This window comes from Pectinophora gossypiella, chromosome 19 (genome assembly GCF_024362695.1).
Source record: "Pectinophora gossypiella chromosome 19, ilPecGoss1.1, whole genome shotgun sequence".
Taxonomy (NCBI): Eukaryota; Metazoa; Arthropoda; class Insecta; order Lepidoptera; family Gelechiidae; genus Pectinophora; species Pectinophora gossypiella.
The window spans coordinates 5,562,969-5,575,491 of record NC_065422.1 but is presented as its reverse complement, the minus strand read 5'-3'; the positions used below and the strand labels follow the sequence as shown (position 1 = coordinate 5,575,491).

The window sequence follows — 12,523 nt, the reverse complement described above, 5'->3', positions numbered from 1 at the left end:
TCCATCATTAAATCCAACATCATTCATTCATACATTTTATGTTTCATTTTTTCTTTCTTTTTTTGTGGTTCAATCTCGAGAATTTGTCCTTTGACATTTTGCATTTTTAAATACAGTTTCTACTGACGTTTTAAAAAATAAGATGTAAAAAAGCATTATTTAGTGGGTACTCTTTTTTTCCGCCTATTTGTATGATAGTAATGCCCATATACTTCTTTTTTTTTCTCTCTTTCCTTCTTGCCATACTTTGTTCCATTTTCAAAAAAAAAAATTAAGTAAAAAGTACTTTCCGAGGAGTAAGTAGTACTTATAAAAGAGAAAATACTCTTGAAGACTTTTTCGATATTATGCATTACATACTGACAAAACACCAAACAATTATTAAGGGTTTTAACAGCACCAGTATTTTAGTGTGCGGTTCCTCACATACCGGTCTTCTCGTCTATTCTTCTGGGCCCTAAGTTGTGTATCTATGTAACAGATGTACGTACTCCGGCGGCTGATGCAGGGTTCGCAGCTGTCTCCGAAGGCTCCCCTGGGCAACAACGCCAGGCCAGGGCAGCCACTCCATCACAGAACTGTCAGGACCAACATCAACTTCAATAAACAAGGATCTCCGGTAAGATTCATTTTCATAACATAACAAATACTTTATTGCACACACAGGAATTACAAAAATACAAAACAAAAGATAAACAGGGGTGTTAAAATGGCACATCAAAGAAATTCATCTAAGGGCCTTATCATACTAGCGGTTTGGGAGCGGTTGCGGAGCGGAGCGGGCGCGCGGCGAATGCGTTACGGACGCGTAACGAATTCGCCGCGCATGCGCAGCGAATTCGTCGCGAACGCGCAACTTAACCGCTGTGAATAGCAACGTGGACGCCGTTTTGTACAGTCTCGTTCAAACGCCAGTCCGTAATGCATGGGCGGTTATCTTCATAAATCTCATTCTCGCATTATGTCTATGGTTGCACATATTAAAGAAGATGACAGATTCACCCCGCCCCTCCTTCATACTTCTTTCCTATTTCGCCTGCCATGCCAAAGTGCAAAGAAAAAAACAAAACAACACAAATCCGTCGATGTTTTCGTTTTCTTCTCCGGCGTCTTCGAAGTAACAAAGCTAATAGCAGAGATTCCTCGTCGGAATCCATTTTGTTACTGACTGTATTGAACGTCGTTAACCCGCTACAAATACGCGATGAAAACGTTGCGAATCTGCGACGCGTCCGCGACGCTTTCACTGCGCAGCCGCGGCGTGTCCGCAACGCATTCGCCGCGCGCCCGCTCCCAAACCGCTAGTATGATAAGGCCCTTAGAAAGCAATATTGCTATTTGACATTTGTTTGCATTGCGCACTTACTTTTACAATACAATACAATACAAATACACTTTATTGCACCAAAATAAAAAGAAATAATTACAAAAAGACTCTTAACTAAGTACAAAAGTAGTAGAAGAGTAGAGTAGTAGTAGTAGTAGTGGAGTAGTATAGTAGTGTTTTATATACGCAAATGTCAAATTGCAATATTGCTGTCTTAGATGAATTGCTTCGATGTGGCCATTTCAACCCCCCTGAAAGAGTACAACTTCATAGTCAAATACTTTTTGATTTCGAATATCTTTCAATATTTTCGCTCTTTTAACAATTTCAAGGACACAACGTTAACAGGCGGTCACGATCCCAAGAAGGGACTTTCCAATCGACGTTTCCCAAACACACGATAGATGGCGTTGTTCACTTTCAACGTGATAATTACCTATTTTCTCATAGCTGGGGTACTTACATAATTATTCAAAAATGTAATATAATGGCAGAAGCATATATACAACTAATTGTTACTTCTTCTGTCGTGTGGGGTTATGAGGTGGATTACCAACCTCATCAACCCTGGTGTCAGCGTTATTGTTGAGCCGCCAATGGCTCCTGATATATCTCATGAAACGACTACGTACTTACATGAGTAAGTAGTAACTGGGACCAACAGCTTAACGTGCCTTCCTATGCATATCGTAATGAGTCCATAATATCGAGATAGGCAGAGCTGCAGATCATCAAAAATATCTCCTACTCCTGATATTCGTCTTAACAGGATTGCTTATCAAGAAATTACATTAGCTAGACCCTTGACAGTGGATACAGTTGCTTATATGAATCTTTAAGGCGTTCCGCAGCGACGACCAAAGCAAGTTAACGAGTAAAGTTAATACCTACTTTATTATAAATAGTTGTTTGCGCCTGAAAAGTTAGTCGACAACTCACAAAGTTATTACGATAAGCACTACGAAATAAATGTAGTGCGGTGAGTTCCTATTTGGACTATGAACCCAAAAGTAACTGTTAATATTTATTATCTATAGGTATAATAAACGATAACGACTACGATTCAATGTATCATCTTGGTTGGGACTACAATAAGTCAAATAAAAAAAAAACTGTGCCTTCACTTTTCATTTCTCGCGGTCTTGTGCGTGCAAAACAAAATCTAACATCACATCACTAACTTAAGAGCCACGCTCTTGTAGGTGTAGCATTGTTCATGTTTCTTAAAAAAAACTATAAAACAAATAAATTAAAAAAACAAACGAATTTTAAATCTATAAAATGTTTATTGGGACAAAAATATCAGTGGTTTTGCCGCTGGGTGCGATTGCACGCTCTTACATACGAGGGGAGGTCAAAAAGTTCGCGGAATGGAGGGGTTGGAGGGGGTTGGTTTGCTCGTACAGGTAGCCGCTAGTTGCACACCTCATTAACAGTATATGTACCAAGTTTGAAGCAAATCGGGTCATTAACGTTTGAACTATCGACCAGCAAACAAGTGAATCGGGAAGAACTCAGCGAATATGGAGAAAATTGAACACCGCGCCGTCATTAAGTTCCTCACCAAGCAAGGAAAATCCGCTCAGACGATTTTTCAAGAGCTGTTAGCAGTTTACGCGGACTCTGCCCCTGGTAAAACCATGGTTTACAAGTGGCATAGTCTTTTCAAGCAAGGAAGAGAGTCGATTGAAGATGACCCCCGCTCCGGACGGCCCATTGAGGCCACCACACCGGAAATCATCGAAAAAGTAGAGAAACTTGTATTAGAAGATACCCGCTTGAAGAAGAAGCAGCTTGCAGCAATGGTCGGTGTATCCGAAACAAGTATTTTAAATATCCTACATCAACATCTTGGGATGACTAAGGTCAGCGCAAGATGGGTTCCAAGAATGCTCACGCCACTTCAAAAAAGCGAGCGTGTCGAGTGTTCTCGCCAGTTTTTAGAGCTCTGTGGAGAGAATAAGGAAGAAGTTATGGCCCGGATTGTTACTGGAGATGAAACCTGGGTTCACCACTATGAACCTGAGTCGAAGCAAGAGTCGATGCAGTGGCATAAAAAGGTACACCTCCTCCAAAGAAGTTTAAGGTGTCACAATCGGCCGGAAAGATCATGGCCACTATTTTTTTTGGGATACAGAAGGTATTTTGCTGATTGATTATAAAGATCGTGGTGTGACTATAACGGGACATTACTACGCTTCTTTACTGGATAGATTGAAAGAGGCTATCAAGGAAAAAAGAAGAGGAAAGCTGTCAAGAGGTGTGCTCCTTTTGCACGACAACGCACCCGTCCACACGTGCCATGTTGCGACGGCTGCCATTCACCGATGCGGGTTCGAAAAATTAAACCACCCGCCTCACAGTCCAGACTTGGCCCCCAGCGATTATTATTTGTTCCCAAAAATGAAAAAGGAACTGCGTGGACGAAAATTTGGCGATGATGAAGAAGTCAAGTCTGCAATTTCGGCCTATTTTGACAGCAAAGAGAAATCTTTTTTTTATGATGGAATAAACAAATTATTTGATAGATCCGGAAAATGTGTTAAGGTTAAGGGAGAATATATTGAAAAGGAAAAATAGTTTCGTGTTTAATTTCGACCCTCTTCCCCCTCATTCCGCGAACTTTTTGACCTCCCCTCGTAGCTGCCCGCGGCTTCGGGAATCGGGCCGGCCTCATGTAGTTTATTTTTATGTTGTCGTCTTTCGAATCTGTTATCAATACTAGGTTATGCTTTTTGTTACTTTGTTAGTAAGATATGGACTAGTTTTCTGAAATAAATATTTTGAATTCGATTTTGAATTTTAGCTAACATGCAAATAATTACATTGTCGTTTTTCGTTATCCTCTTAGCAACTTTTGGCTATGCCCCCCCCCCCCTCTCTTTTCCTCCCCCCCAGATAGGATATATGCATAACTTAACGTATGTGTAGAGTTTATCAAGTGCAAAATAAGTGGATTAGACCACGTACCTAGAACCCAGTACTTAGAAACTTTGTACATTCCTTGGCTACGGAAGTAGTTTATGTTATAAGTTGCGACTTGTTCCGTATAGTTTGAAGTACAGAAATATGAAGAAAGTTAAGCAGAAATATTTCTACTAATATGAAATAGTTCCTCTTAGTCGGTTAAATGCATGTCTGTTTGATAAAATTAATGGGCACAGACTTAAAACACGCACACAGTAGTAATGGAGGTGCACAGGTATGGATTATGGATGTACAGTCATGAGCAATATAATGTACCCACTTTAGGACTCTGTCGCACTAACATATTCGACATTTGGTGAGACTTACAGTTCAATTTGTCAAAAATGTTAATGTGTCATGGTACCAAAGTGTATATACATATTAATGCTCGTGACTGTACGGGGAGGTATGAGCTATGGAGTTTACCACTTTACTCCAATGTGGTTTCATTGGAGAAACACTAAAATAGGAGTGAATTTAAAAAAGACCATTTTCTAAAATGTTCTCCACGAAATTCTAAATTTTGTAGAGAGCTGTTAGTGTAAAATAGTTAATCATAACATAACATAACTATTTATTTATGATCCAAAATAATTCGTATTTTATTCACTTGTTTGTTTAAAAATTAACAGCTGTGAATCATCCGTCCCTTTCCTTTTTGTCAGATAAGAAAATGACAAGTTAGTATAACGTAAGAGAATCAGCACCATGACGGCCTCCGTGGTCCAGTGGTTTACCGTTGGGCTCACGATCCGGAGACCCTGGGTTCGGATCCCGGTAGGGACGTGTCACCAAAAGTAGTTTGTGATCCCTAGTTTGGTTAGGACATTACAGTCTGATCACTTGATTTGACAGTGAGATGAATGCTTCGGAAGGCACGTTGGTCCCGGTCACTACTTACTGATGTAAGTATGTAGTCGTTACATGAGTCACGTCAGAGGCCTTTGGCGTTTCAACAATAAGCCTTACACCAGGTTTGATGAGGTTGGTATTTCACCTCACAACCCACACGATAAGTAGAATCACCATGGATCAAAATATTAAATTAAAACTTGTAAAGAAATGCAGATTTGGCTTCGCAAAACTGACAAGCCGTCTAAAACTAGTCCGGTGACAATAAATTCTTGAGAATCCCACATAAGACGAGCTTGTCACGGGACAAAGTATAATTTACGTTGCTCCGGTTAATTAATTTAATGTGGGTGCACTGTGGTCTGGACGACGACGGTGCTGGGACTAAAGCGCTTTGCTAAATAGCAAAATAGATATTTATTTAAGAAAATGAAGTGAAAACGGAGTTGCATTACCGAGAAATGTGCATTTTATTATGATATAATATTCTGATTGAAGGTGAAAACAGATAGGAATTCTTCCGAATCATACGCGCTGTCAGAATTTTAAGTCCCTCATTCAGCGCTTATCGCTATCGACCCACTAGGGTCGATTAATTCTTTCAAATATTTTTCCTCTCAGACGACGCCCTGAGCCGAGGTTCGAGCCCAACTGGGCACCCTCAGGCCTGTTGTCTTAAACGTTGTACCGGGTGAGAGCCTTCAGCGCTCCCCATTTGTCCGGCCAAGTAGTTAATGCCATCTGCGGCAAATCTACAATAAGTCACGTCAAAAAAAAAAATTAGAATTTTAAATTTTGTGTGGTATTGTTACATAACGGATAACGACCGGATTTTCCTTTGTTGATTTGAAAAATTCTGATGACGTCATCAGGAGAATTCTGTGCATAAAAAATAACAGATGACATCCCATTTTTTTATAAATAAATGAAACGAAAATTCAAAATATGTTTGGTAATGGTTATATTCTACGAAATGATTTTGACTCTGACTTCACATAAAAAAAAAACTTGTCAACTATTTTTAGCATGCCATAATCTTAACAGATTTTCAACGATTTTTTTTTTCTTTATTCCCAATAAAACAGAACACCTAAAGCTAGTTAGCTTATATAGCCAAACTAATCGCTCAGAGTGATATCTTCCAGCCAACAAGGGCGAGGAAACTTGCAACCAACATCAAAATATAAGCTTAGTTTAATTAACGCGACGCAGTGTGCTAGAAAGATAGCGGTCTAGCTAGGGCGCCTATGTCGTTTGCTAGCTCGTTAGTTAGCTATTTGATTCACTGAAACACTTACAACTAAACTTAGTTACGCAAAACTTGCTGTAGCTTGTAATGATGTACATAAATACTTGTATTTAGCCGCTCTTGTACGTTGTAAATGTTGTCAGTTTTGGTTTACTCGTACAAGTAATTAATGCCATCATACTATAAACATTTTAGAGACTTTTCCGGACAACTTACATGTTCGATTTGAACAGTCAAGAAAGCATGAAGCAACCACCGGGCCCTCACAATGTCTGTACGAATAATTTGTATCTCTTATCTTTGTTAGTTTTTTTAATATCTTTATCTCTGTAAGTCCTATTTCAAAAAAAATAACAGTCATTATAATCGATCCTCCGGTTTTTCTTTCTCCCTCCGGTTAATTATGTTTATAATTTTTATTTCCCTTTTTTTTAATCTCATATATTTATGACGGGACTCAATAGAAATTGAATCATATTTTATATAATCAAACATAAACTTTACAAAAAAGGTTATTATAAAGTTACTTAGTAATTATTTAGAAAATATGAATGCATGGGCAGCCATGTTACTAAATTGTATAACAATATTTTATGTTTTTTTTTTAAAGAAGAGATTTTTGCAACTTTTTCCCCTGCCATACAGGTTGTAAGAAGGTGCAGTAGTTTTAGATGGTTGAGACGTTCATTATGTAAAAAAAGATATTTTTGAATTTGAATATACATCTATGTATCTTTTCCTGTGTTACAGTTTATGTTATGTACATCAATTTGATTCACCCTCGCTTTGAGCATGGACGAGGTTAAAATAAAGGTCACCCATCCAACTGCTGATCACATTGCTTAACTTTGTTGTTCGGTAAGCGCAACTGAGCAACGAAATCCTCCATCGTAACTCAACCACCAATTAACACGAGCCTAGACAATATTCTCCTTAGAGGCAGTGTGGTTTTGGCGATCGTTAAATCAGAGTATTGTGAGTTCAATTTCTGGTCGGATCAAATTTTCTTAGTTATTCTGTCAATATTGTGAAAAATCTTCAGAAATCAAACTTTGTGGCCACAAGCACTTTTTATTGACATCCAACGATAGAAAGTGATACCTTCATGTGGGTTGTGAGGTCAAATACCAACCTCATCAACTCTGGTGTCTGGGTTATTGCTGAGCCGCCAAAGGACATGGCTCATGTAACGACTACATACTTACATCAGTAGTAATAACCGGGACCAACGGCTTAACGTGCCTTCCGAAGCACGGATCATCTTACTTTCGGACAATCAGGTGGTCAGTCTGCAATGTCCTAACCAAACTAGGGATCACAAAGTGATTTTTGTGATATGTCCCCACTAGGATTCGAACCCGGGGCCTCCGGATCGTGAGCCCAACGCTCAACCACTGGACAACGGAGGCGGTGAAAGAGATACCAATATTATACCATTATTGTTACAGGGTTGCTGAGGTTGATCAACGACCTCACAACCCACTCGAAATATAAGAAGATTTTTAGGGTTGTTTTTGTGTGAAATTATGTATTTTTTGTTGTATTGTATATTTCAAATAAAATATTGTTACAGGTATCCAGCAATTGCCCTGACATGTACAGAAATATGCACTATACAGGTATGATTTCAGAATTATACAAATTTTTCTGACACATTCTATCTATACTTACTTAACTTACCACCTTAAATGCAAAAAAGTTACATAAAATGTCTTCAATTAGAGGGATTTCATGGAAAAGTTAACGCATCATACTAAATGCTCTGCTGATGGGCATATTCTCCTCAATATTAGGATGGAGTAAGGGACATATTCTGTACCAGTGTGTGTGGAATAAATCCCAACTTTTCCTAAACTGGCTCTCTATACTAGTATCGATATTTTTTGCATTCCTTAATTTTCTAACATCTTGTTTATAGAGCATGAACTCGATTTAAACTATATTCGTTCACAAAAACTACAATTTTCAAATACAATTTTAGATCTATTTTTTTTAGATCACAACCATAAAGCGTTTCGAGCATGGAAAATTGACAATACATTTTTGTTCCACCAATTTTATATTTTCGTAGCACTGTGCAAAAAGTGATTACTAACCTATGGCGATATATTTGTCGTTTCCAGCCCGACACTCTCGCAAACGTTCCAAAAAAAGTGTTGCATGTAAACGAAAAGTGCCCGCAAAGTGTCACAAGAAATAGGTATAGTTGCATGTTGCACATTTGTAAGATTGTAGTGTTGTCATAGACAATAACATTTTATTGACATGGAAATAAAATAAATAATCAGATTCGTAAAATATTTCTTTTATATAAAAGTAATATTTATAATTATAATTATTATTTATAATATTAATAATTAATTATTATATTATAAATTTATTTTATCAAACATTATTGGCCGATTCCTGCAGACCGTTCCTAATTTTATTTTAAGTTATACCCGTCATTTTCTAATCCGACGAAAAGGAAAGGGACGAACGTTTGACAATTGTCGATTTTAAAATTAAAGAATAAAATAGGCATCTCGCTGATGTGCAACTCGTTTGACGTGTACTGTCAACTTAATTCTGTCGGGTTATTGACCAATATAAAATTTTGGGAGGGTTTATTAAACTTCTGCCTAAAATTGACATGTGTTCTATAAATTTTACGCTATCGATAACCCGTCTCTTTCCTTTTTGGCTGATAAGAAATTGACAGGTATAACTTAAAATAAAATTAGATGGTCTGTACCGGAATTTGCACCACTATCAATTTCAAATAGCAATCGAGATATACTAATTATCGTTTATGTCCATAATGTGCCTTTCCCAAAATGTCCCCATACTTTCTAAATGTCTATAAAATGTTATTCTTAACTGCATGATACGTTGACCAAGGTTGGTTATATCTATTGCATGTGTTTTTTGAGCCCAGGGATGTATCCTGAACCAGTGGTTCTTAACTTTTTAATGTACAGGAATCACTTAAACGGATTGTCGACATGCCATAGCCCACTATTTGGCGGTAATAAACATCATTATTATTGGATCTCTGTTCTTTTAATAAAACACGTATAGAATTATATATTATCTAAAATAAAATTAAAGGCCCAGATTTCGAATGCAGAGTAGTTTCCAATCAGTCAAATTAGTTACTTTTTACTAAACCTCAAAACACAAAATTACTATAATTTGTATGAAAAAGCACACTGTGACATCATAGAAAAACATGACAAATTGTCTCACTTATTGTTACATTTTACTTTATTAAAAAAAACATAAATAAGTTAAATAGAAAAAATAAAACTTTTTTTGTCACCTTTAGAACCTGTCTTTATTTAGTACTTAATCAGAATTTCATAATTTATCTTTGACCTAGGAAACTACCCAATTCGGAATTTGAATATTTCTCCCCTCTCGAGGAGCACCCCCGCTGACGTCACTTATACCTTTATTTGTTCTAGCCATAAAAGTATTATTATTTGCGAAAATAATACAGAAGGCACTCATTGTAATTTTATTAAAATTCATTAATACAATATATTTCATTAATTAATTTTATTGAATATTATTGAGTTTTAAAGAATTTTTATTTTTGAAGATTATTAAATTTTAATAAAATTTATTTCATTGAAAAAAAAAATATCATAAAATTACTTAGGTAGGTTTTTAACCACTGATCTAGGTGATAGCTACTGGGAGCGTTCTAGCCAGGAAATCGAGATTTTTGTGTAAACGCGTGTACACAAAAACATCTCGTCCCGGAACGCTCCCGTCGCCTCTGTGTGCTTAAAGCTTTGCAACTATTGCAGTAGCATTATCATTATGGTCTCATGTATCCGCGATTAGAAATTAGGTTGCTAGTGAGCTGATTATTAAATCGCCTGGCAATTTAGTCCACGCAGCTACCATTAAATTAACTTGTGTGTTTAATAGAGCTCAAATTATAGGCAAGTAGCCGTATCATTTCGTTTTAGTCTATAATGTATTTTGTATTGAGCTGGAAGCGCGTATTGATTTGCTTTTTAGAACTGATTATGTATTTTGAGCATGTTGAAAATATATAAATATATTTAAGATTTTTAAATATGGAAAGACTTTATTACATTCGTTCGCGGAGCTTCCCTCTTTCTTCTCTCAATAGAACACAAGAAAAATACGCTGTTGTTTTATTTGTAAAAACGATTTCACCGCCCCGGCACCCAATCTTCATGGTCCTTCGAGCCGGAACTGTGTTTCCATATTTAAAAATCTTAAATATATTTATATGTTTTCAACAGAGCATTAACTTCAGCTAACATAAAATTTTGTAAATAGAATTATGCAATATTATTTTTCTTTGTACTGCCTTAATTTTAATTATAAATATATATTTACATTGTATATTTAAAGATAATATACGCTAGTTAGAAAATAACATGATTCTGCCATGAAAGGGCAACACTTTCGGACATGTTTTTCTTTTACCGAGTATTTATTTATGCAAGGAATAATATCTTATGTTACAAATTCAATTATTACAGATAATATAATATTACTATATTTTTCAGCTACGCAATGGCCGAGAGAGCATAGTATGCGGTACCGCAGCACGGAAGATTTAGCTATGCTTTCTCCAAATTAATACAACTCTATGATTTAAAACTGTATATTACGCATAGAAATAGAAAAGCATATTTATATAAAAAAAAAACATTTACTCAACACCGATGAATCGAAGAAAGTAATAATATTATATTACTTAAATTTATTTTTATTTATTTATTGCCATCATGTACAATCCTTATACAGATCTTAATACTATGTTTTACATAGGTGGAACAGTACATGAGCTCTGTTACTAAGGCATTGCAGTATGTCATAAAAGTGGGTTGGACTCGGATATCAATTAAAATAAAATAACAAGTTTACAATCATAATTTGGTTTTTACATTAAAAAATAACTAGTTTTTCAAAAGCAAATAATTTCGAAATTGGAATCACTCTACGAATAAATAATAAGTCTTATTCGTAGGTATCACTCGAATATCGAATGACCCATCAACGATATTCATTTGATTTTTGATGGCAAAATCAATGTAGACTCAAAATTTCAAATAACGACCAGATAAATAGTTATTAGAAAAGTTAGATGAGCATTTGTGTGTATAATATTATGAAAAATACTATAATGCTTAAGAAATACTTGTCATTTAGAGGAATAAATGAATTTTGTAAATTATTATCATAACATAGCATCGCGCATGTATCTCCAAAGAGGTTGGCAGAGGTGTGACATACACCGACTGCATTTAAATGTAAATTATTTCTTTTAACTAGAACAATTTTGTTCCCTGCGCAATGTTATCATAAGTACGAGATGGAAACGAAATTTGACGTATATTTTATTCGTTACATTATAAAATATTCTACAACAAGTCTATAGGCGTACACCAGTTTGTATTCAGTCAACGCGACTTTTAGGCTGCCTGTCCATTTAAGCGGAGCGAGCTTGCGGAGCGGTAAAAGGGATAAATATTAACCAATAGGTTTAACCAATCTCTATCCACTGCAGCTGAGCGGAGTTTTTATGCAATGTTTATATTGGTTAATATTTATCCGTTTCACCGCTCCGCAAGCTCGCTCCGCTTCAATGGACAGGCAGCCTTACACTTATATTACCTTATTTATCCTAACTGATAACAGTGAGAACCCTAATAATACAGGGTGTTAGTGACATCGTAACGAAAATTTTGAGGGATGATTCAAACCACGATTCTGAGTTGATATCGAGACAATGTCCGTCGCATAATTATTTTTTTTTCTTGGTTCAAACTACAATCAGTCCTCTAGACTATAAGCAGTTTCGTTAAGTGGATAGATGACGTGTCAGGAGCCACAACCAATGTCACAGCCTCCCACTTTATACGACATGGCTTCTCTTCAGTCGTTTCACCACATTTACGAGGTCTATAAGCTCTGATGCGAGGGGATTCGGATGATCGGCTAGCCGCTCTAGATGTTTCTTTTGGTAATTTTTGATCTCTTCAGCGACGGTTGGAATGTTAAGGTATTCGTGTATTTCTTCATTCTTGCTGAACCATGGTGCGTTCGCAATTGAACGTAGGATGGCATTCTGCACTCGTTGCAAACAGAGTAAATTACTT

At 36.4% G+C, this 12,523-nt stretch overlaps 1 protein-coding gene across 1 annotated transcript in view; it reads left to right on the top strand.

Annotated features, from left to right (window-relative positions):
- The window catches only part of LOC126375539 (carbonic anhydrase-related protein 10), a 71,642-nt gene extending 59,809 nt beyond the window's left edge, over positions 1 to 11,833 (top strand). Inside the window, exons 9-11 of the mRNA XM_050022517.1 lie at positions 482 to 619; positions 7,969 to 8,014; positions 10,928 to 11,833. Coding sequence (XP_049878474.1) covers positions 482 to 619; positions 7,969 to 8,014; positions 10,928 to 11,001 — 258 coding nt within the window. The 3' untranslated portion in view covers positions 11,002 to 11,833. The remainder of the gene's footprint in view (positions 1 to 481; positions 620 to 7,968; positions 8,015 to 10,927) is intronic.
- The last annotated feature ends 690 nt before the right edge of the window (positions 11,834 to 12,523 follow it).